This window comes from Apium graveolens, chromosome 8 (genome assembly GCF_009905375.1).
Source record: "Apium graveolens cultivar Ventura chromosome 8, ASM990537v1, whole genome shotgun sequence".
Lineage (NCBI taxonomy): Eukaryota > Viridiplantae > Streptophyta > Magnoliopsida > Apiales > Apiaceae > Apium > Apium graveolens.
The window spans coordinates 10,857,041-10,884,193 of NC_133654.1; the positions used below are offsets into that span (position 1 = coordinate 10,857,041).

Genomic DNA, 27,153 nt, shown 5'->3' on the forward strand with positions numbered 1-27,153 from the left:
GAGAAGAGTTTTATTCCGGTTTTTTTATGTGTAAGCGAATTTGAGAGTGAAGAGATTAGGGTTCCTGGGGAGAGGGAGAGAGAGAGAGAGAGAGAGAGAGAGAGAGAGAGAGAGAGAGAGAGAGAGAGAGAGAAAATTTAGTCTAGAGAGAGTGGAAAGAAAGTGAGATTAGTTTTTAGTTTATTATTTTTGTTTGACTTGGTTGAAAGAGGGGGGAGCAAATAATGGACCGTGGAGGGAGAATATTTTGTTGTAAGTGGGAAAAATTTTGACTAAGGGGGAAATATTGGAGCCACACGAATTTAATTTTTTTTAAGTGAACTTTAGACATCGGTTTTAACAAAATTGATGTCTTAAAAACAAAAAGACATCATATTTACGCAGGATGATGTTAATAAAACTTTTAACATCGGTGGCATGACTGATCGATGTCTAATGTGTGATGTCTATTAATATGTTTCTTGTAGTGACGATTTATCATGATATCTCAGAGGAGATGCTTCTTTCAATTGCTGACAAGAAGAAGGAAAAGAATGCATGGCAAGCTATAAGAATACTTTGTCAAGGAGCTGACAAAGTACGAAAGACAAAAGTGCAAACTCTTAAGATGGAGTATGAATCACTCGTAATGAGGGACAATTAGCAGATCGATGGGTTCTGCATGAAGCTTATTGGGCTAGTTACCAACATAAGAGCATTGAGAGACCGTGTGGACGAGTCTTATGTTGTAAAAAAAATTCTGCGTGTAGTACCTAACAATTCTTACAAATCGTATCCATGATGGAACAGTTTAGCAATATGGAGACACTAACTGTGGAGGAAGTGGTAGGCTCACTCAAGGCCCATGAGGAGCGAATGAAGGGGCCATCTGAGAGCATTGATGGTCAATTACCGATGACAGAGGAAGAATGGGCTAAATGGGAGAAAAATGAAGGCATGCTCTTGCTAACAAGGGAAGAATGACTGAAACGAACATAAAGAAATGGAGGTGATTCATCATCTAACTGGAAGGGACGTGGTGATCATGCAAAACCAAAGTGAGATGCTTGAATTGTCAAAGCTATGGTCACTATGCAGCCGAATGTATGAGACCAAAACGAATGAAAGATGTGAGATAGGAGGCCAATATGGAATATATAGAAGATGAGAAACCAGCCTTGTTGATGGCAAATCATGTCGAAGAAAACAAAAGAATGATGCTATTAAATGAGAAGGCTATAGCACCAAAGTTGAACAAAGAACTTGGGAGAAACTGTGGTAACTCGAACGTATGGTACTAGGGCAATGGAGAAAGTAATCATATGACGGGGGATAGATCGAATTTTAAGAAATTAAATGAACAGATTACGGGACAAGTTCTGTTTGGGGATGGCTCTACAGTAAATATCGAGGGAAAGGGCTCAATTATTCTCAAATGCAAGAATGGAGAAGACAAGCAGCTAAATGAGGTATATTATATTCCTACACTTTGCAGTAATATAATTAGCATTGGCCAATTATCTGAGGAGGGTGATCGAGTCATAGTAAAAGGAAATTTTCTGTGGATATATGATAATCAAGAAAGGATACTTATTAAATTACTTGTTGAAACTGGAAAATCCATGTATTTGATGTCCAAATTAAGTGATGTGTCATGGTTATGCCATACCCGTATGGGACATGAAAATTTTCAATCAGATGCATAAAGAAAGAATGGTGAACAGATTACCAAAAGTACCACATCCTGATAGTGTATGTGATAGATCTCTAATGTCAAACCAAACGAGAAAACCGTTCCCGGCTAAAGCTACATATAGTGCAAAGAAGGTACTACAGCTCGTACATGGAGATCTCTGTGGTCCCATTCAACCTGCAACAGCAGCTATAAATAAATATTTTTTGTGTTGGTGGATGATTATATCAGGGCCATGTGGGTATACATGCTCAGAAACAAACATGAGGCACTTGATGCATTCAGGAAATTTCGATCTCAGGTGGAATATGGTTGTGACAAGAAAATCAAGGTTCTAAGAACAGATAGGGGGGGTGAATTCTCATCCAAAGAGTTTGTAGTATATTGTGAAGAGGCCGGAATAACATGGCATTACACAACCCCTACACGCCTCAACAAAACGGTGTTTTTGAGAGGAGGAACATGACTGTAGTAGAGATGGCCAGAAGTCTGTTGAAGGAAACAAACATGTCAGCTGAATTTTGAGGGGAGGCTGTATGACTGCCAACGAGAGCACTCTCAGGACTGGCGCCTTATGAAGCATAGACTAAGGTCAAGCCTAATATCGGACATATTAGAGTCTTTGGCTGCATAGCTCATATGAAAATTCCAAGCATACATGTCAAGAAATTGGACGATAGAAGCAAGAAGGTGGTGAATCTTGGTAAGGAACCAGGAAAAAAAGCCTTCATACTTTACTATCCTGTCAACAAAAGAATACATGTGAGTCGTGACGTCGTTTTTGAAAAAACTAAATCGCGACCCTGGGAGAAATAAGATGAAACAAATAAGCTTGAATCAATCTCTTTCTCAGTAGTAGACATAAATGAGCCTGAATGTGACATGCCAAACTCAGAAGTGACAAATAGTTAAGAGAGTACTGAAGGAGGGTCAAAAAGTGAAGATACAGGCACAATATCACCATTGTTACGAAGACCTGGTTCATCTCAGAGTTCTCTACCATCATAGACACTATCTCAGAGTTCATTGCAATCTCAGACATCGTCTCAAAGTTTAGAGAATCATGATGACTATAACCCAATGAGAAAATACAGATCATTGGCTGATGTATATAATTAGACTCAGGAGGTTGAACTTGAGGATGAATTATATTTGATGGGAACTGTGGAACCAAACACATATAAGCAGGCTTCAAATGATAAGGAATGGAGATCAGCAATACAATAGGAGATGAATTATATTGAAGAAAATGGTACATGAGAGTTGACTGAGTTGCCAAGAGATCAAAAGGTAATTGGACTCAAGTGGATTTATAAGTTAAAAAAGGATGCTGAAGGAAATATAGTAAAGCATAAGGCACGTCTAGTAGCTAAGGGATACTCATGGGAGCAGGGCATAGATTTTAAAGAAAATTTCGCTCCAGTGGCACGCATAGAGACCGTGGGTCTACTGTTGGCATTAGAAGCTCAAAGCAGCTGGGAGGTGCATCATCTAGATGTTAAAATAGCATTTTGAATGGAGAAATTAAGGAGAAGGTATATGTTTCCCAACCGGAGGGATATGTTCAAAAGGGAAAAGAAAACATGGTGTATATATTTTTGAAGGAACTATATGGACTACGTCAAGCTCCTTGTGTATGGTACTCCAAACTAAATCAGTGGCTTGAAAGTATGAGATTTATTCGGTGCCCTTACGAACACGCAGTCTACATGAAGCAAGAAGATGGAGAATTGTTGGTTATGAGTGTCTATATCGACGATCTGTTGGTTACGGGCACAAGTGTAACTCATATTGAAAGGTTCAAAGAACAAATGAGTAGCATTTTTGAAATGAGTAATTTGGGGATTGAAGTAGATTATGGGAAAAGGGTATATCGAGCTCAAATAGTCGAGATATGCAAAGAAGATACTGGAGCGGGCTGGAATGTCACAGTGTAAGGCTACTAAATATCCCATGGATCCTAAGAATCAACTTAATAAGGATGAACATGGAACTCCAGTAGACAACGCACGATATAAATTAATGGTTGGACGTTTGAGATATCTGGTTCATACCAGGACGGATATTGCATATAATGTGGGTGTGGTAAGTCATTTTGTGGAACGTCCAACTGAGATGCATCAAGATGTGATAAAGCGGATACTACGCTACATCAAAGGGACGTTGGAATATGGGCTTATATATACTAAAGATGTTAACAATGAACTAACATGTTTCTCAAACATCGACTTGGGAGGTTATTTGGATGATAGGAAAAGTACATGAGGGGTTGTGTTCTATCTGAACGAGAGTATTATTACATGGGTTAGTCAGAAGCAACGATGTGTGGCACTCTCACCATATGAAGCTGAGTTCATGGCTGCAAATGCTACTGCTTGTCAAGGAATTTGGTTGAGGAATGTATTTGGTCAGATACTCAGGGTTAAAATGAGTCCAGTGGTGTTATATGTTGACAATAAGTCTACAATCGACTTATCCAAAAATCTAATTTTTTATGGGCACAGTAAGCATATGGACATTCGTTATCATTTTATACGAGATTGTGTTGAAAAGGGAGAAATTGTTATTAAGTATGTCACAAGTGATATTCAGCGTGCAGACATTCTTACTAAAGCACTGACCACAGTGAAGTGTGAGCAAATGAGACAACTAATGGGAGTCAAGAATTCAATGTATTTGTTTAAGATTAAGGGGGAGATTGTTGGTTATTAATCTTAAACAAGTTTTATTTATTTGATTATATTTTTTTGTTAAAGCTGATATGTAAATCAGTCATGATTTAGTGAAGAGTTTTTAGGACCCAGTTGAATAAGTGTGGAGTATTTGTAGGATTTTTATTTGCTTCCAGTTTCCTAGTTTGTAGCCATCTATGTTCTGGCAAGCTACTATATATTTGTTTCTGCAGAATTAATAAAGTAAGTCGTTGGTGCCTTAGTTGTTTTGAAAATACAGTTAAATCACAAACACCTATATCTATACATCTATCATATATATATATATATATATATTAGGTTGTTTGTTTGTAGCTTTAAGAAATATTACTATAATTTAAATTAAACTAATTACCTAAAAATTGTATTATTTATAAATTATATAATGTACAAGTTATTCAAGAAAAACTATTATTCTCCTTGTATTTTATAATCAAAACTATTAGTATATAGGATTATCACAAAAATTAATATTCTTGTTCGCCTAGTAATTTTATCCTAATTTTTTTAAACTAATTTAATACTTAGAATTAAAATATTATTTTATAATTTTGATCAAGATAATAATTTATAATTATTTAATACTTACTATTTTCTAACCTTTCTTTCATTTATTCATTTTTTATTATAAAAGAAAGTTATACATTATTTTTACTTTTTCAAACAAAAAATATACATATAAACACTTGCATCTAAAAAATGTGCCCCTGAAAATTTTAGGACCCTGTTCCGTCGAACACTTGGAACACCCGGCTCTGGGCCTACAAAGGTGAAGAAAAACTAAAAATGGTGAGACTTCAAGCTGTAAGAGGTGAGTTTGATTTACTAAAGATGAAAGAAAGTAAAACGGTGGAGGAATTTTATAATCGAACAATTTTAGTTGTTAATCAACTTCGTGTTAATGGAGAAGATATTTCCGATAAAAGAGTCTTGAAAAAAATCTTCTTAGTATGACTCGAATATATAAGCATGTTGTTGCGGCCATAGAAGAATCAAAAGATTTGAATAATTTCTCTCTTGAAGAATTTTTGGGCTCACTACAATCTTACGAACTCAGCATCAAGCAATTTGACTCCTCTTCCTCCGAGCAAGTTTTTCAAGTTCAAGACACTAGTCGTGGTGGTTTTAGAGGAAGATGTGGAAGATGATCATTTTGTGGTCGAGGACAAGGTCGAGGAAAGGTGCAAAGTGAAAGTTTTAACTCACATCGAAGAGCAAGAGGAAGAGTTCGTGGATGTTTCAATGGAAGAGAAAGATGTAATTCTTTCAATTTTCAATGCCATTATTATCATAAAATTGGACATATGAAAAAAATATTGTTATAAAAGAATTAATGATAAAAAAGATTCCAATTTTCTACATGAGTATGTTGAGGAGAAAGATGAAAATATGCTTCTTGTTTAATGTTCAAGAAGAGCCACTTGATGATGTTTGGTATATCGAATAGTGGTTGTAGCAACCACATGACTGGAACTAAAAATTGTTTTGTGAATTTTGATGAAAGTGTCCAATGAGAAGTCAAGACAGGTAACAATAATAGGCACTTCGTCAAAGGGTGTAAAGATGTTCCAATCCAAACAAAGCAAGGTATAAACTATATCTCTAGTGTTTATTATGTTCCAGATCTTAAGCATAATCTTTTAAGTGTTGGGCAACTTTAAGAAAGTGACATCATGTGATTCTTAAAGTTGATTTTTGTGAGATAAGAGACAAAAATGGCCTTCTTGTTATAAGAGTCAAGATGACATCAACTAAAATGTTTCCTTTGAAAATCCAGAATGAGTCTCTTCCATTCTTTTTTAATATTGTGAATGACAAGTCTTGACTTCCACATCTTAGATATAATCACTTGAGTTTTAGCACTTTATCCGTGATTTGTAAAGGTCATATGGTGAGAGGAATCCCAAATATTTATAACCAAGATCAATTTTGTGAAAATTGTGTTTTTGGCAAGCATCATCGAGATCCATTTCCAAAAGACAAGGCATGGCGAGCTAAAAAGCCATTGGAATTAGCACATTCATATTTTTGTTGACCCATGCGCACAAACTCTATTGGAGGTAGCTGTTATTTCTTCACTTTGATTGATGATTATAGTCGCAAGATGTGTATTTATATTATAAAAGAAAAATCTCAAGTATTTGAATTTTTTAAAGAATTTAAAGCATACGTGTAGAAAGAAATTGGTCGTTATTTAAAGACACTACGACCATATCATGCTGGTGAATATATGTCCAAAGAATTTGGAAGGTTTTTGAAGAAGCTTGGAATTCACCATCAACTAACGGTTTTTTCAACCCCTTAACAAAACGGGGTAGCCGAGAGGAAGAACCGAATAATGATAAAGCTTGTTCTTAATCGTGCACCTACTAAAAGTGTACAGGGGAAGACTCCTCAAGGAGCTTGGAGCCATAAGAAGCCATGTGTCTCTCACTCCTGAATTTTTGGAAGCATTTGTTACTCTCATGTGTCCGATGAAAAGAGAGGCAAACTTGATGATAAATCTGAAAAATGCATCTTTATTGGTTATAGTGAAGCTTTCAGGGCATATAAATTATACAATCCTATCACAAGGAAGGTTGTAATTAGCCGTGATGTGATCTTCAATGAGGTAGCTTCATGGGAATGGAAAAAAGAGAAAGAAAGTTTATGTTTTTTTCTTGATAATTATGCATTTGATCCAGTTGAAGAAGAAGGATCCACTCCACCTACTCCACCATCTAATTCTCCGCCAAACTCATCATCATCATCCTCAAGTTCCGAATCATTACCTAAAAAGACAAGAACTATGGTGAATCTCTATGGAGAAACAAGAAGAATTTTGGAAGTTGAGCTTGTTGATTTTACCTTATATGCAAAGGCGGATCCGGTCTCTTTTGAAGATGCTGCTAAAGAAAATAAATGGAGGCATTCCATGGATCAAGAAATTGATGCAATTGAAAGAAATCAAACATAGGAGATAGTTGAAGCTCCTAAAGAAAAGAAACCTATTGGAGTCAAGTGGGTTTACAAGAAAAATGACAAATGCACAAGGTGAATTTGAGAAACATAAGGCACGATTGGTGGTTAAAGGTTACAAATAAAAGTATGGTGTTGATTACAAAGAAGTTTTTGCTCCCGTGCAAGAGTTGAAATAATTCATTTGATACTTTCTTTGGCCGCGCAAAATATGTGGCAAGTTCACCAAATGGATGTCAAATTTTCTTTTTTAAATGGAAAATTGCAAGAAGAGGTGTATATTGATCAACCATCGGGCTATGTGAAGAAGAATGAAACATATAAAGTCTATCAGTTGAAGAAGGCTTTGTGGCTTAAAACAAGCCCCACGTGCATTGTATAGTCGCATAGATGAGTATTTTATAAAGATGGGATTCAAGAGGTGTCCATTTGAGCATACGCTTAACATCAAGGAGAATAAAGATAAAATTCTAATCATGGGCAATTATGTAGATGATTTTATTTTCACGGGAAATAATCATGATGGTATTGAAGAATTCAAGAAGAATATAATGCAAGAATTTTAGATGACCGATTTGGGTTTACTTCACTACTTTCGTGGTATTTAGGTAAAGAAAGATGAAAAAGGAATTTTTATCTCTCAATAAAAGTATAAAAAGGATTTGATGAAGTAATTTTGAATGGAAGAGGCGAAACCATGTAGTACTCCCGTTGAAGTTGGCTTGAAATTAAGTAAGGATGATGATTCTAAATTTGTTGATCCTACATTATATAGAAGTATTGTTGGGAGTTTGATGTACTTGACCGTCACTCGGCCGAATATCACATATGGTGTTAGTTTGATTAGTAGATTAATGGAGAAACAAAAAAAACACATTGGGAGGCCGGAGAACCTTGAGGTATGTCGGGGAACACTTGGAGATGAACTTTATTATCAAAAGGTAAATGACTCTAAGGTGCTTGGATATTATGAGAGTGATTGGGCCGGAAGTGTTGATGATAGTAAAAGTACTTCGGAAAATATTTTCTTTGTTAGTTCTTGTACAATCACAGGGATGTTAAAGAAATAACAAGTTGTGGCTCTCTCAACGGAGGAGGTAGAATACATTTCTTTATCATTAGCTAGTTGTTAAGAATTATGTATCACATAGGTGTTGGAGGACCTCAAGCATGCCGCTAAGGAAACTCCAAATATTTATTGTGATAGTAAGTCAACTATAGCACTCACGAAAAATCCGGTATTTCATGGGAAAAGCAAGCATATAAGAATCAAATATCATTTTATCCGAGACTTGGTGAAGAATGGAAAAGTTGTGATTCAACATTGCAAGTCACAAGACCAAATTGGTGATATCTTTACGAAACCTTTGAGGCCCGACATTTTTAAGGAGTTAAAAAATAAACTCGGCATGAGAAAAAGTATAGCTTAAGGGGAGATGTTAAATAATTATAAGATAAACTTGATTATCATTTTAATAATATATAATGTTCTTGGAAGCACCTAAAATAGATCTTTGAGTTTCAAGTCTTTTGAGTTCATGGTCTTTTGAGTTCATGACCTTTAGCTTTTCATGTATCTCGGGAGTTGCATATTAAATAATATTCCAGTAGGTTCTCTGGAGGCCTATAAATAGGACACTCTTTCAAGTTTTGTAATCATCAAGTTATATATAACCATTTTGAGTGAAATACCAGTGTGAGTTTATATCTCTTTTGTTCGAGTTAGTTGTGTGAATTATTGAAAATAAGTTTATTCTCTTTAATCTCCAACTCTTTTAGACTTAAGTTCTTACATTTTTGTAACTAAGTTGCACAAGTCACATTCCGCGTAACTTGGCCACACACAAGTCACATTAACTGAGAACTACATTCACGAGGTTTTAAGGATTCTTCTTTTACAAAGATGCCCCAAAATTTGAGATGATCGATATAAAGAAGAATGCTTATCATTTATGTGCATTAAGATAATAACATTTATGGATCTTTTCACTTTCTTTACAGTGGTCCTTTAATTTAAAGAGTCTCAACCAAATGGTCCTAAAATATTAAAACATCTGTTCTAGACTTTTGGTGGGTGAAAACTATTATCATTCGCTTGTTTTGTTTCTCTTAAACAAGGACTTACGAATTACAATGACTTATATGATGAGTGCACAACTTAAATCATATATTTGAGTAATTTCATATTATATGCGACTTATAGATTATTACAAATTTAATAGGTTAGTTATTTGAGTGATGAAATTAATTTTTATCAAAAAATACTTATTAAAAAAATAAATTTTTTCGAAAATGTATATTTTATCAACTTCTAACTTAAAATTGACTTATTTTACAAGCATTTTTCAGTTTAAAATTGAAAATGACTTAAATCCGGGAACAGTAAGCCCCGTCAACATGCTTTGTGGTACGCACCTTACTTGTATCGGAGGCAAAAAAATCACTAAATAATTTACTTGATTGAAATAAATCTATAGGAATAATATAACAAGTGTGTGGCTTATTGTGCCAGTCTTCTTCTTTGATGATATTATGCGTTATACACAAGGACGGTACACAAACTGGTGGGGGCTAAAGATAACCAGATGAACAAATGGTAGTTGCATATCACTAGAAAGTTGGGTATGTTATGAAAGTGTCAAATCACACAGGGATGTTAATCCACGCTGAAAGTTTGGCCGAGCCAAATTTTTTTAGCCATTTTTTATTCTAAAAATCAAATTTCTTTTTTGATTTTGGCTCAATCTTGAATGATCAATAATTCTAGATTTTAGCGCCCCTCATTGCAGTTCCAGGTTCAGCATGAAACATCAAGTTCTAATTTGTTTAGATTCTTGAGATTGTGTGATGTTATTGAAATTTTGATGTGTATTCAACTAAATAGTAATATAATTATTTCATTCATAGATTCTTTGAAGAGACATAAAGATATAGTGGACATTGATTAGTACAACCTTATACTGTTCTTTAGTTGTCATCGTGTGGCCTTATAGTGTTCTTCAGTTATCATTATGCTGCAGTATGGTTCAGTTTATTTTGTTCATCATCAATGGCGGATCCATGTCCAGAAGTAAGGGGGTCGTAAATAATATTTTATAACAGCGATCAATTGGTTTACATTAACTTGTTGAATTATTTATGTTAAAATCAACTCTAAAATCGTTTTTTATATATTAACTTTTTTCATTTTTTTTAGTTAAATTAGTCCAATTTTCAAAGTTCGATCTTCATTTATTCGACTTTTTTGTATACAATCATCGGACTAATTCCATTAAATGTAATGTCTAGTTTATCTTTATTGAACATCTAAATCCTTCACTAATAAACAAGTTATGTCCACCTTATTTAAAAGTTCAATACCAAAATGATAACACACAAATAAAAATTTACTATTTATACTATGTAAATCTTTACCGTTTCATAATATTTTTTAACCGTTTCACAACATTTCTTTATCGTTTCACTACATTATCTATAATACCAGTAGTTATTTTTCCTCATTTAGTTATCATATACTATTTTTTCACTTAGAAAACTAGTGCAACAGTAGTTATTTTTGCACTACTTAATATATTTTTGCCCATAGTTAAAAATTTATTTGTGTAAAAATAAAATTTTAAAGAGATCAATTTAAATATATGCATCATATGAGTAAATGTAATATTCCATATATTTTCAAATATTATTATTATTATTCGGAATTGTTTATGTGATTTTATGTGAATTTTGGTGAATTATCTGAAAAGTGGAATTGATGTCTGAATGTTTATATGTGACATTATTTGAATATTTGAATTTTTATATGTCCAGAATAAAATATAGATAATTATGGTATTTTTCTGGTAATTTTTGGAGTGTTATATGATTTTATAATGATTTATGAATTATTAATTATTTTCAGAATAACTATAAAATTATTTTATAAAGCCGGGAATTTTCCAACTTCAACCGTTTTTGCGTTTTTGCAACCCGAAACTCTTCCGAAAACTCCTTCCTAACCTAATCTGGTAATTCCGGACAATTTCCGTGTTTTGACTTTTTCGATCCGGATTACGGTTTGACCCGTGCGCGGCCCGACGCAATATTTTTCGATACAATAATCATTTCGGTAATCAACAAAACCCGTATTCTTAAAAGACGGGATATTTTTACATTATTTTCGTATATGGTGTTTTATAAAAAGCCCGGTTTTGATAATTATCCAATTCTGGTATTGAATTGTATCGTTTTTACAGTTACTTAGCGGCTAAGCAACTAATTTAACGATCCAAAACGATCCAGAACGATCCAATATTCCATAAATATAAATAGCCTATTTATTATTTCGTTTATTCCGTTTATTCATTTGCAACTAGTTAAAATACCGTAAATACAGGGAAAAACCCGAGAAACCGATACGTTCACGAGAATCAAACACACGAAAAAAGGCGTTATCGAACTCCGATTCGGGCGTGCAGCATATCAAAACGAAGCTCTCAAAATCTTCTTTCTGAATCAATCATCAGTTTATGCCAAGAAATCATGGTAATTTTCTTATTTATTTATTTATATTCGAATTATTTGCTAATTAAAATATGAAAATTTGTTCTTGATGTCGTTGATGTGATTTGATGTTATAATCGTGTAGATAATGTTTTTCTGGTCAATTTTGTATATAATATGTCAGATTTTGAGCTCTGCATCATGTAGAAAAGTGGCTTTGATTCTCGGATATGAAAATTAGGGTTTTGAAGCTTTGAATGTTCTTAATTGGATTTAGGCGTTTTTGCTGTGGGGATTATTTGTTTAAATTGATTGCATGGTTAAGTAGATCGTTGTGCAACGAATCGAATGGTACCACTGATTTTAACAGACGATGTCGGGAAGGTGGTGATCGGAAAACGGTTCGAAACGGCGGCGGAATTTTCAGGCAATGATTTCGGCTGTTTCGTTGATGTATTGAAAATTCTGGCTGTGTAAATGAGTTCCTGGCAACGTAGTGAACAATCCCTGTCGATTTGGTGTATTTCTGGGTCGGTTTTGGCTCGCCGGAAAAGCTCGGGATCGCCGTTAATGGCGATCGCCGGCGACCGGTGACGGGGACGAGGACAAAGTGCAAGTAGGTCCCCTGAGTTTTGCAATATTTTCATTCCAGTCCCTGTACTTTCGGAATTGTATAAAAACAGGATTTATGTTTTGTTTATTTTCAAAAATTATATTTTCTTTTTATAAAATTTTCAGAAACTGATTTTAATTATTTTAAAATTCAAAAATTTATTATTTTTTTTTAAAATTTATTTTTAATTACAAAATAAATCTTAATTATTTAATTAATTAATTTTAGTTGATAATTAATTATTTAATTAGTCAATTAATTTAAATATTAATTGATTAATTAATTTAATTAGTTATTAATTAATTTTAATTGATTATTTAATTAAATTTAATTATTTATTTTTGATTTAAAAAATTCCGAAAAATAAATTTGAGCTTTAAAATATTATTTTAAATTATTTTCCAAGCTCGATAATTTTTATAAAATTATTTTCGAGTGTTCGAGCCTTATTATTTATTTTTAAATGATTCGGAGACCCGTTTTATTCCGAAAAATGTTCAAAAATTCATAATAAATCAACCGTTTGTCCGTTTAATACGAAGCGAACGCGTACAGACTCAGAAAAATGTTGCGTTTCCAATAAAAATACTTTTGAGAGCTAATTTCTGTTGTATTGCAATGTCATTTGATTTGTGTATCAGTTTGAGTCGGTATTTGATCGATAAATGTTAATAGTGAATTGATTTTAATTCTGAACGCCTTAGAACATATCTTTTAATGATCTGACTTATGTGTTACATGAAATATGTGATTATGTGTTATATGAATGCCATGACTAGGTGTTGCATGATATGCATGCTATCTGTTTACAGTTTTAAAATGCCATGCTAGTTATAAACGATCGGGTAGATGTCCAGACGTATAGTTACGTCGATTGAGTTTGATTCTGTCAATTAAGATAGTTCTTTTATTTATAGAAGCAAGTAGCAAGGAGTGCAGTCAAGTGTTAGACGGAGATAGGAGCCAGCAGTTATAAGCAGAGTTATAGTAAAAGGTTGTTGAGCATACCAGGCAAGTACCCCTAACTTCACTTATTGTTCAAGTAACGTTTATTTCGAATCATATAATGCAAGTACCCCTAACTTCACTTATTGTTCAAGTGACGGTTATTTTGAATCATATTATGCAAGTATCTCTATCTTCATTTATCATTCCATTGGTATTGACTCTGAACTTTATTCTTTCAATTTCCAAACTATTCTAAGTTCAGAATAGTTAAATGTTTTATATTTCGCTATAAATTACTCTATACAGTAGAACATTGAATTGAGATTAGCGAATAACTAATTGTTCTAGTTATTTCGCCATCGATTGTTGAGATAACTCTGGACCATGAGAAATGGGGAGTTATATGGTTAAGGATGTCCTTTGATTCGGCTCCTTTGATCAAAATGTTTTATGGGTTGGATGAATGCGTAAGTGACCGGGACGGACGGTCCAGCGGAGGGCTATTTCTATGTGTTGTATGAAATATTATGACACCATTTTTGCCACAGGCAGGTATATTGCCTTTTTATTTGAGTACTCGTATTTTGGGGACATGTTTCTATGAATCATGACCTTGTGCTATCACACCGGCTGATCAGCATGTGATAGTATGTCCGTCGGAGTTAGATTCCAATCTAAAAATTATCATTTATTGTTGATAGCTTGTGAAGCTTTATTATTGATCAAATATTACTGCTTTCATCCCTTTTGTTCAGTTATTATCAGAATGTGGTTTATCATTTCAAGTACATTTTATATTGCCTGCTGAGCATTTTTTTCGCTCATACTTGTTTATCAATCTAATCTTTCAGCCAAGCCAGAGCAGGCTTGAGATCCAGGTTTGGTCAGAAGTCGAGTGCTTGTAAATAGTGGTGTGTATTCCAGGTAGACTGTTTTGGGACGCTTGGATAGTCTAGAGGTTTGTAATAAAATTTAAATAATCTGTAAGACCAACTAGACTATGGTTTGTAATAACAGTTGGTTTGTATTAGTGCCTGTTCCATACTATAACCTGTGATCGATCCAGTGCAGGTAAAGGGGTCGTATTTATTATATTATTCCGCTGTGATTATTTTATTACAGTTTAGTGGCAAGTGACCCCAAATCTAGACCCCGGGTTTGGAGGGCATCACAGGTTGGTATCAGAGCTACAGGTTATGGTCACTGAAACAGGCTTAGGATTGTCATAAATGAGTCATAGGAAGATTACATAAGATAGGTGCGTGTAGTTTAGCTTTTATAGGATTAAATTTAGGTTATTGGGTTAGGTTATAGTTAAGTTATTTAAGTTCCCTGTTGTGCGTTTAGCTTTAGGCCTTGTGTTATTGCCCTGCTGTTTTGTTGGTTTAGTTAAGATTTTAAGCAAGGATTTAAAAGGTTTGGATAATTCGGAGTAAATTTTCTTTGTGTTATTATTCTCGAGATAATAAGCAGGATTATGTGATAATTATGTCGCTTGTGTTAATATGGTAGCAAGTTTATAATATTTTGAAAGGAGATAATTTTTGAGAATTTTGATATGCTAAGGAATTGCTACCTATTTGACACAATGCTTGACAGATTATTATATATGTTGCTTGTTCTCTTACCAGAATAATGGCACCAAAGAGAAGGAATAATTCAGGAGAGGATAGTACCGAGAGCCGTACATATCCAGCGATTATCCAGATGTTGGGACTAATGCAGCAGCAGATGTTACATCTTACGCAGCAACAACAACAGCAGCAGCAAGCCGCAGCACCACCTGCAGTGACTTTTAAGCAGTTTCAAGCAGTGAAGCCACCTGAGTTCAAGGGAAGTGCTGATCCTGTGGAAGCCAATGCATGGCTCAAGGAAATGGAAAAGGCTTTTGAATTAGTCGGAGTAGGAGCTAAGCAGAAGACCAAGTTTGCAAGTTACTTTCTGAAGGGTGAGGCGAACTATTGGTGAGAATCAACACGAGCATTGGAAGGAGGTGAGTTTATAACTTGGGAGCGATTCACAGAGCTGTTTCTGGAAAAATATTTCCCGAGGTATATGAAGAACTAAATGGAGATCATATTTTTGAATCTGACCCAGGGTGATCTTACTGTGGCTGAGTACGAGGCTAAGTTTACTGAATTGGCAAGGTTTGTGCCAGACCAGGTTGATACAGATGAAAAGAAAGCAAGAAGGTTTGAGCAGGGATTGAAATTTTGGATTCAGAACAGAGTGGCCATGTTTGAGTTGACTTCATATGTGGCAGTGGTTCAGAAAGCAATGGTGATCGAAAGTAAGAGTGACATGTCTCAGAAAGGAAAAGATGGGAAGAAAAGAAAGATAGAAACCTCAGAAGGAGGTCAGCAGCTAAGTAATTTCCAGAGCCATTTTAACAGAAGGCCAAAATTTCAGGGTAATAGGAATATGGGTTTCAGAAGACCACAATCAGGAAATGGAGGACAAGGCAACCGTTTTCAGAATTCAAATCAGCAGAGGCCCAATCGTCCACCAATACCAGATTGCCAGTTTTGTGGTAGGAAGCACTTTGGCAATTATAATGCTAATATGACGTGTTTCAAGTGCGGCAGGAAATGACACTTTGCTAATGTGTGTCAGAATCAGACTCAAGGTCAGAATATGGGAACTGGATGTTATAAGTGTGGAAAGCCAGGACATATCGCCAGGAATTGCCCAACACAAGGTACGACGAGCAACACCCCAAGGCTTACAGGTGCTCTATCTCAGAATATGCCAAGGATTGAAAGACCTCTAGCAAAGGACCAGCCAAAGGCCAGAACATTCAACATGAATATGAAAGATGTTGTTCAGAGTTCAGACGTGGTTACAGGTACGCTTCCAGTCAACTCCGTAGATGCTAAAGTTTTATTTGATTCTGGAGCTACAAGGTCATTTATTTCTCAAGATTTTGTCGATAAACTGCATTGTGAAGTTAAATTGTTAGAACAAGCATTAATGATAGAGTTAGCTAATAAGGACCAAGTTTTGGTCGACCGAGTATGCCCGAGGTGTGATGTTGAGATAGGAGGACATCATTTCTATGCCAACTTGATACCTTTTAAGTTGGGAGAATTTGATGTTATTTTAGGAATGGATTGGTTATCAGAAAATAACGCCTAGATTGATTGTAAGAATAGGAAAGTAAGACTTCAGACCTTGGGTAGTAAGAAGAAGGTGATATTTCGAGGAAATACGTAAGAGAAGAAGTTCTTAACGATCGCTCAAGTGAAGAGGTTATTACGTCAGAATTGTGAAGCATATTTGGCCCATGTGGTAGACACCAGCAAAGAAGTTCCAGCACTAGAAGTGATTCCAGTTGTTAACAAATTTTCAGATGTCTTTCCAGACGATCTACCAGGATTACCTCCCGATAGAGAAATTGAATTTGCAATTGACCTAGCACCCGGAACAGAACCAGTCTCTAAAGCTCCGTACCGGATGGCATCAGTGGAAATGAAGGAATTGGCAACTCAGCTGCAAGATCTTTTACAGAAAGGAGTGATAAGACCCAGTGTATCCCCATGGGGCGCACCAGTACTGTTTGTCAAGAAAAAGGACGGAAGTATGCGACTGTGTATTGACTATCGAGAATTAAATAAGCTGACCATTAAGAACAAATACCCATTGCCGAGGATCGATGATTTGTTTGACCAATTGCGAGGCGCTGTATGGTTTTCTAAAATAGATTTAAGATCCGGATATCATCAACTGAAGATCAAGCCTGAAGACATTCCGAAGACCGCATTTAGAACCAGATATGGGCATTATGAGTTTCTAGTGATGGCATTTGGATTAACCAATGCACCAGCAGCTTTCATGGATCTGATGAATCGAGTATTTAAGAAGTATTTGGATAAATTCATGATCATGTTTATAGACGATATTCTGATCTATTCCAAAACAGAAGAGTAGCATGCAGAGCATTTGAAGATAGTTTTGGAGATACTACGACAGGAGAAATTGTACGCAAAGTTTTCTAAGTGTGAATTTTGGTTAAAAGAAGTACGATTTCTTGGGCACGCGATTAGCAATAAAGGAGTGGAAGTGGATCCAGCAAAGATTGAAGCCATAATCAACTGGGAGAGGCCAAAAACACCAACGGAAGTAAGAAGTTTCATGGGATTGGCAGGTTACTACAGAAGATTTGTGCAAGATTTTGCAAAGATAGCTACGCCATTGACAAAGCTTACCAGGAAGAACCAGAAATTTGAATGGGATGAGAAATGCGAAGAGAGTTTCCAGGAATTAAAGAATAGATTAGTATCTTCTCCAGTGCTAGTCTTGCCAGATGATCAAGGAAATTTTGTGATTTATAGTGACGCGTCATACAAAGGATTGGGATGTGTTTTGATGCAGCATGACAAAGTGATAGCCTACGCTTCAAGACAGTTGAAACCACATGAAGAGAAGTATCCAACTCATGATCTTGAATTGGCAGCTATAGTGTTTGCATTGAAGATTTGGAGGCATTATCTTTATGGGGAAAAGTGCGAGATCTACACGGACCACAAGAGTTTGAAATATATTTTTACCCAGAAGGAATTAAACATGAGACAACGAAGATGGTTAGAACTAATCAAGGATTACGACTGTACTATTAACTATCATCCAGGTAAAGCAAATGTGGTGGTCGACGCTCTGAGCAGAAAAGAAAGGTTAAATATGATAACTTCATCAGAGGAGTTTATCAAGGAATTTGAGAAGCTGGAAATAGAGGTTAGTATCCCAAGTTTGTCTACAGAGTTATTGTGTGCAATGTCTTTTCAACCAGAATTATTAGAGAAGATTAGAAGATGTCAGGAGGAAGTTATGAGCCATGAATGAAACAGTTTGACAGGAGAAGAAATAGGGAGTCAAAAGGATGATAAAGGAATATTAAGATTTTCTTCCAGAATATGGATACCTAACATAGTCGAGCTAAAAGATGAACTTCTTCGAGACGCTCACAACTCCAGATATTCAATTCATCCCGAAAGTACGAAGATGTATAAAGACTTAAGAGAAATTTTTTGGTGGCCAAGCATGAAGAAGGAAATTACAGAATGGGTAAGTAAATGTTATACTTGCCAGCGAGTTAAAGCAGAACATCAAAGGCCCAGTGGATTGATACAGCCATTGGACATTCCAGAATGGAAGTGGGAGCATATAGCGATGGATTTCGTAGTTGGATTACCGAGGACCAGGGCAAATCATGATGTTATTTGGGTTATTATCGACAGATTGACGAAGTCAGCGCATTTTCTTCCTATCAACGAAAGATTCTCAATGGATAAATTGGTTCGATTATATCTTAAGGAAATTGTGACACGACATGGAGTTCCAGTATCCATAGTTTCAGATAGAGATCCTCGATTTAATTCAAGATTTTGAAGAAGTTTTCAAGATTGTCTCGGAACGAAGCTGAACATGAGTACCGCGTATCATCCGCAGAAGGATGGTCAAAGTGAAAGGACAATTCAGACTATTGAGGATATGCTAAGGGTATGTGCGCTAGATTTTGAAGGAAGTTGGGATGAACATTTACCATTAGTTGAATTTTCCTACAACAACAGTTATCATGCCAGTATTGGAATGCCGCCTTATGAAGCTTTGTACGGGAGAAGATGCAGATCTCCAATATGTTGGAAAGAAATTGGTGAAAGAAAAATTTTGGGTCCAGAATTAATCCAGCAGACAAAGGAAAAGATAGAACTGATTCGGAAAAGATTAACAGCAGCTCAAGACCGTCAACGTACATATGCAGATCCTAACAGAAAAGATATGGAATTTGAAATTGGAGAAGCAGTGTTATTGAAGGTTTCACCTTGGAAGGGTTTATCAAGATTTGGAAAGAAAGGAAAGCTAAGTCCGCGTTATGTTGGCCCTTTTGAGATTTTGAGGCGTGTGGGAAAAGTTGCGTACGAGTTAGCGTTACCACCTCACATGCAGCATATTCATAATATGTTCCACGTGTTAATGTTGAAGCGTTATTTGCCTGATTCGAACCATGTGATAGAATACGAGCCAATCGAGATCCAGCCAGATTTATCTTTTGTAGAGCAACCAGTGCAGATTTTAGATAAGAAAGAAAGAGTACTTAGGAATAAGTCTGTATCCTTAGTGCGAGTCTTGTGGAGGAATCCCAAGGTTGAAGAGTCGACTTGGGAGTTGGAAAGCGAAATGCGATCCAAGTATCCTCATTTATTTTCCTAGGCTGATTCTGAGGACACAATCATGTTAGGGGGGTAGATTGTAATATTCCATATATTTTCAAATATTATTATTATTATTCGGAATTGTTTATGTGATTTTATGTGAATTTTGGTGAATTATCTGAAAAGTGGAATTGATGTCTGAATGTTTATATGTGACATTATTTGAATATTTGAATTTTTATATGTCCAGAATAAAATATAGATAATTGTGGTATTTTTCTGAAAATTTTTGGAGTGTTATATGATTTTATAATGATTTATGAATTATTAATTATTTTCAGTAATTACTATAAAATTATTTTATAAAGCCGGGAATCTTCCAGCTTCAACCGTTTTTGCATTTTTGCAACCCGAAACTCTTCCGAAAACTCATTCCTAACCTAATCTGGTAATTCCGGAAAATTTCCGTGTTTTGACTTTTTCGATCCGGATTACGGTTTGACCCGTGCGCGGCCCGGCGCAATATTTTTCGATACGATAATCATTTCGATAATCAACAAAACCCGTATTCTTAAAAGACGGGATATTTTTACGTTATTTTCGTATATGGTGTTTTATAAAAAGCCCGGTTTTGATAATTATCCAATTCTTGTATTGAATTGTATCGTTTTTACAGTTACTTAGCGGCTAAGCAACTAATTTAACGATCCAAAACGATCCAGAACGATCCAATATTCCATAAATATAAATAGCCTATTTATTATTTCGTTTATTCTGTTTATTCATTTACAACCAGTTAAAATACCGTAAATACAGGGAAAAACCCGAGAAACCGATACGTTCACGAGAATCAAACACACGAACAAAGGCATTATCGAACTCCGATTCGGGCGTGCAGCATATCAAAATGAAGCTCTCGAAATCTTCTTTCTGAATAAATCATCAGTTTATGCCCAGAAATCATGGTAATTTTCTTATTTATTTATTTATATTCGAATTATTTGATAATTAAAATATGAAAATTTGTTCTTGATGTCGTTGATGTGATTTGATGTTATAATCGTGTAGATATGTTTTTCTGGTCAATTTGGTATATAATATGTCAGATTTTGAGCTCTGCATCATGTAGAAAAGTGGCTTTGATTCTCGGATATGAAAATTAGGGTTTTGAAGCTTTGAATGTTCTTAATTGGATTTAGTCGTTTTTGCTGTGGGGGTTATTTATTTAAATTGATTGCATGGTTAAGTAGATCGTTGTGCAACAAATCGAATGGTACCACTGGTTTTAACAGACGATGTCGGGAAGGTGGTGATCGGAAAACGGGTCGAAACGGCGGCGGAATTTTCAGGCAATGATTCCGGCTGTTTCGTTGATGTATTGAAAATTCTGGTTGTGTAAATGAGTTCCTGGCAACGTAGTGAACAATCCCTGTCGATTTGGTGTATTTCTGGGTCAGTTTTGGCTCGCCGGAAAAGCTCGGGATCGCCGTTAATGGCGATCGCCGGCGACCGGTGACGGGGACGAGGACAAAGTGCAAGTAGGTCCCCTGAGTTTTGCAATATTTTCATTCCAGTCCCTGTACTTTCGGAATTGTATAAAAACAGGATTTCTGTTTTGTTTATTTTCAAAAATTATATTTTCTTTTTATAAAATTTTCAGAAACTGATTTTAATTATTTTAAAATTCAAAAATTTATTATTTATTTTTTTAAATTTATTTTTAATTACAAAATAAATCTTAATTATTTAATTAATTAATTTTAGTTGATAATTAATTATTTAATTGGTCAATTAATTTAAATATTAATTGATTAATTAATTTAATTAGTTATTAATTAATTTTAATTGATTATTTAATTATATTTAATTATTTATTTTTGATTTAAAAAATTCCGAAAAATAAATTTGAGCTTTAAAATATTATTTTAAATTATTTTCCAAGCTCGATAATTTTTATAAAATTATTTTCAAGTGTTCGAGCCTTATTATTTAATTATTAAATAATTCGGAGACCCGTTTTATTCCGAAAAATGTTCAAAAATTCATAATAAATCAACCGTTTGTCCGTTTAATACGAAGCGAACGCGTACAGACTCTGAAAAATGTTGCATTTCCAATAAAAATACTTTTGAGAGCTAATTTCTGTTGTATTGAAATGTCATTTGATTTGTGTATCAGTTTGAGTCGGTATTTGATCGATAAATGTTAATATTGAATTGATTTTAATTATGAACGCCTTAGAACGTATCTTTTAATGATCTGACTTATGTGTTACATGAAATATGTGATTATGTGTTATATGAATGCCATGACTAGGTGTTGCATGATATGCATGCTATCTGTTTACAGTTTTAAAATGCCATGCTAGTTATAAACAATCGGGTAGATGTTCAGACGTATAGTTACGTCGATTGAGTTTGGTTCTGTCAATTAAGATAGTTCTTTTGTTTATAGAAGCAAGTAGCAAGGAGTGCAGTCAAGTGTTAGACGGAGATAGTAACCAGCAGTTATAAGCAGAGTTATAGTAAGAGGTTATTGAGCATACCAGGCAAGTACCCCTAACTTCACTTATTGTTCATGTGATGTTTATTTCGAATCATATTATGCAAGTACCCCTAACTTCACTTATTGTTCAAGTGACGGTTATTTTGAATCATATTATGCAAGTATCTCTATCTTCATTTATCATTCCATTGGTATTGACTCTGAACTTTATTCTTTCAATTTCCATACTATTCTAAGTTCAGAATAGTTAAACGTTTTATATTTCGCTATAAATTACTCTATACAGTAGAAAATTGAATTGAGATTAGCTAGGGTTGAGCAAAACCGAACCGAAACCGAAAAACCGAACCGAACCGTGCTAATTCGGTTCGGTCCGGTCCTATTTTTCAGAAAATTCGGTCTATTCGGTCCGGACCGAATAGACCGATATAAAATTCGTTTCGGTCCGGTTCTTGTAAAAAATATTTCGGTCCGGACCGAATAGACCGAATAGTCCAAATCATAAATATCATAATTTTATATTATATCTTTCACATATATCTTAAAAATTTTAATCATAAATTTTAATTTATAATTGTATTTAAACACTCTTAGAACTCTACATATCACCTTACTTTAATTATATTTAAATTTTGTATAATTTTTGGTTTAAAATTTTAATATAATTTTATTTTTTTCAAAAAATTCGGTCCGTTCGGTCCAAAACTGGACCGAACCGAATTATTTCGGTTCGGTCCGGTCCATAATAAAATTTCGGTCCGGTAGGGTCCAAGAAAATATGATAATTCGGTTTTTCGGTCTATTCGGTTCGGTCCGGTTTTGGACCGAACCGACCGAATGCTCAGCCCTAAGATTGGCGAATAACTAATTGTTCTAGTTATTTCACCATCGATTGTTGAGATAACTCTGGACCATGAGAAATGGGGAGTTATATGGTTAAGGATGTCCTTTGATTCGGCTCCTTTGATCAAAATGTTTTATGGGTTGGATGAATGCGTAAGTGACCGGGACGGACGGTCCAGCGGAGGGCTATTTCTATATGTTGTATGAAATATTATGACACCATTTTTGCCACAGGCAGGTATATTGCCTTTTTATTTGAGTACTCGTATTTTGGGGACATGTTTCTATGAATCATGACCTTGTGCTATCACACAGGCTGATCAGCATGTGATAGTACATCCGTCGGAGTTAGATTCCAATCTAAAAATTATCAATTATTGTTGATAGCTTGTGAAGCTTTATTATTGATCAAATATTACTGCTTTCATCCCTTTTGTTCAGTTATTATCAGAATGTGGTTTATCATTTCAAGTACATTTTATATTGCTTGCTGAGAATTTCTTTCGCTCATACTTGTTTATCAATCTAATCTTTCAGCTAAGCCAGAGCAGGCTTGAGATCCAGGTTTGGTCAGAAGTCGAGTGCTTGTAAATAGTGGTGTGTATTCCAGGTAGACTGTTTTGGGACGCTGGGATAGTCTAGACGTTTGTAATAAAATTTGAATAATCTGTAAGACCAATTAGACTATGGTTTGTAATAACAGTTGGTTTGTATTAGTGCCTGTTCCATACTATAACCTGTGATCGATCCAGTGCAGGTAAAGGGGTCGTATTTATTATATTATTCCGCTGTGATTATTTTATTACAGTTTAGTGGCAAGTGACCCCAAATCTAGACCCCGGGTTTGGAGGGCGTCACAGTAAATATAGATTAGGGACAAAATTTAAGGGGATCGGTTGACCCCTCTTGCTCCTATTAAGTCCCGCCTATGTTTGTCATGCATTCTGTACATGAAAAATGTAATAGCTTGTCTTTACTTTGTTAACACACGTATATTCGCAATACAAAAGCATATTCTTCAAGATTTATACTTTTTGTACCACCATCTATATTTTTCTTTTACACCTGCAGTGTTTTTTGCTACCTCAGTAATTATTTATCGGATGATTACGATCACATTGTTACCAAAATTCATGTATGAATGTCCTATCAAACATTATACTCGAGCACTTTCTCTTAGAATTTAATAAAAATATTCAGCTTTAAATTAGAGGATGTTGATACATATTGTTTGTTTTAGTATAAGTCCTCTAAAGTTACTAAGATAGTGATTAAATTTGTTTTCTACAACATAACACTACTAGAAAAAACACCATCGACATCGGTCAAAACCCGATGTCTATGTAAAAAATGTATGATATCTTCACGACTGATGTTAAATGTAATTTTCATAGACAGCAGTTTTTACTCGATGTCTAAGACAGACTTTCACAACGGTTCTGGAAAACTTCTGATGTCAAATATCTGATTAGACATCGGTTATATATATGTACCCGTTATTAAAAACCTATTTTAACATCATTTTTTTTAATATAACAAATTTTAATTTCAAAAATAGATATTGGTTGTTTATTCTAGAATTGATGGTATTTGCCTTTTTACATGTGTTGATATCCATATATTAACATAGAATATTAGACAATGCATTAACCACGTTACTGAAAAAACTTAATTCTCAAAACTCAGCCAATACATATATATTATTACCCAATTGAATTCATGTTAGGTCACACAACACTTTAGAAGGGGGTTGAATACAGTGTAGAATACAATCAAATCGATTTCGAACACAAGTAACAGTAAACGGATATATTCGATATAATAAACTCTATTACAATGGAACTGTTCTCTCTCAGTGATGAACAAATATCACGAGAGCTGCTAGGTTACAATGTATAATCTTCTCGATAATGATAACACATATAGTGTAAACCTATGTCTGTGTTTATATAGTACACAGTTACAAGATAACTTCTAATTGATATGGAATATAATTATGTCTCCTAAAAAATATCAACAATTCTTTCAGTCCTCTAACTCTTTCCATGCATATCTTCTTTTTGTATTAGTCTCGATCTTCTTTCCTGTAAATTAGCTTCCTTCCTTAACTGGTAGTCCTCCAGTACTTAAGTTCTAATATCCATCTTCTGATATTATCTTCTGATAATCTAAGTCCTGATATCCTTAAGTTCTGACTTCCAGTAAGTACTGATTCCAGCAAGTACTGATATTTCCTTTTTGTTAAGATCTGAAAACTAAACATGAAACATATTAGACATGACATCACAAATATATCTAACAATCTCCCCCAACTTGTAAATTGTGCAAAATATACAAGTTAATAGATTTGATGATGTCAAAAACATTTAAGTTCAAATGAAATAAGAGTTTAATAAGACTATTAACTACAACTTACAGTCCTTTTAGCTTTACCAACTGCACTGGATCAATCTGAATCCATAATGATTCTTAACAAAATCTCTTACCAGCTTGTCTTCAGCTTTCGTCAGAATTTCAACTAAATATGCTTTGACCTGCATCAGTTCTTCATCTTTACAATCACCAATCTGATAAATGGCAGTTCTGAGAGCTTGAATTGATGTTCTTTCAAGTTCATCACCAAGTCTGATAACTATAGGATGTAAAGCGTTTTCATTATAACATAAGCATTTTTCTTTCAGAATAACTTCCACCTTAGCAGAATTCTTCAGCATAGGAATTTCTCTTCCATCATCTTCAGTAATCATTGGTATATACTGAGAAGTCTTTGTACCAGAGATTCTGAATAGATCTCTTATAGCCTTCAAAATGTATTCTGACAATCTCCTTATAACATCAGATTTTACTTCCAGAAGATAGTGAATATGTTGAAGTTCTCTGAAAGACTTCTTTAGCACATCAGTATCAACTAGTCTGTAAGTTAATCCATCATAGAGAAATAAAATAAATTTCTCCTTTAGATTTTCCTTATCATGAGCATCTATCACGATTTGAGCAGACAACACCTTGTCAAGGTGCTTTTGTTTGATTTGTTCATATGGTTTATCTGTCAACATGAAAGGATCTCTTAGAGTAACTTCTACTCCTGTTTGTATCTTCTCTTCATCAGAACCTAATCCAGCTTTATCTCTAGGTTGCTTGGATTTTGGTTTAACTGGAGTAGCTTTCTTCCATAACAGGTTCTTCTTATCAGCAATTGTCATTTTTTCCAAATTAACTTGATCAGAATTTGTTGTTTCTTCTTTAGCTTGTTGTTCTTCATTCTGAACAACTTGAGCAGTGTCAGAGGTTGTTTTAGATTCTTCAATTACTGTAATAACCTCAAAATTTTGAACTTCTTGTAACCCTTATGAATAGTGTTTTTGCTGATTTGCTGAATAAGAAAACTTTTCATGCCACACTATCTAGGGTTTCTTTTATGGATATTCTGAGATTTTATTAGTACTCTATATGGTATATAAGTGTATGTAAAGATCGTCGGAATCCAATTCCGAACACTTTGATTTTTCCCGGAAATCCACTAGATACGGAAAGAATTGAGTATAAGGTAACAGGATAAAAAGGATTTAAATTAAAGGATTATAAGAGAGGATCATAAAAGGAATATAATATATTGAGAAAGGTTAAGGAAACCCAAGTAATAAGATCCCGGGTATGATCCCTCAAATGAGAAACGAGAACGAAAGTTAAGCGAACCGTATAACAGATCAGCGGTCATTAGGCAAACAATTAGGGAGTTAATCAAGGAGGTTAGGGATGATGAGGTCATCCAACCAATAAGAAGAGAGCAAGTAAGGGATGATGATATCATAAGCATGACATAAGCATGACATAAGGGGAAGGAGATGTGGTTGATTTAAAACCACACAAAGTTCAAGGTTAGAAAGGTAATTAACCAAAAACAAAACAAAAACAACCAAGCTAATCTAAGCAAATCAAAAACACAAAATCATTTCATTTCTCCCACATTGCTCTCGGCTTTTTCCCATTTCAAAGAGAAGAATTTTCAAAATTCAAGTTCCAAGCTTCCTAAATTGGTAAGATAATCCTCTAGTACTCCTTATGCATAGTTATGGCTATCCTATGAGTTTAAGCCTCCAAATCATTCACAATCTTCTCCAAGAAATCAATGAAGAAGATAATGAATAGTGATTTCAAGATTTTTAACTTCATTTTTCTTGTTTTTCCTTTAAGATCCAAGCATCCCTAAGACATCCCAAGGCTTCTTAAGGCTTTCTAGCTGCTCACATCACTTCAAGGAAGGTATATCAT

General features: G+C 34.6%; 2 protein-coding genes across 2 annotated transcripts in view; both read left to right on the forward strand.

Moving 5' to 3' along the window:
• Window positions 1–1,127: 1,127 nt before the first annotated feature.
• Window positions 1,128–4,384, forward strand: LOC141679276 (uncharacterized). Its single transcript, XM_074485779.1, has 3 exons — window positions 1,128–1,257; window positions 3,377–3,605; window positions 3,982–4,384. The coding sequence occupies exons 1-3, from the start codon at window positions 1,128–1,130 to the stop codon at window positions 4,382–4,384; spliced, it is 762 nt and encodes a 253-aa protein (XP_074341880.1).
• Window positions 4,385–8,021: 3,637 nt separating this feature from the next.
• The window catches only part of LOC141679277 (uncharacterized), an 87,233-nt gene continuing 68,101 nt past the window's right edge, over window positions 8,022–27,153 (forward strand). Inside the window, exon 1 of the mRNA XM_074485780.1 lies at window positions 8,022–8,240. Within this exon, the coding sequence (XP_074341881.1) occupies window positions 8,022–8,240 (219 nt within the window). The remainder of the gene's footprint in view (window positions 8,241–27,153) is intronic.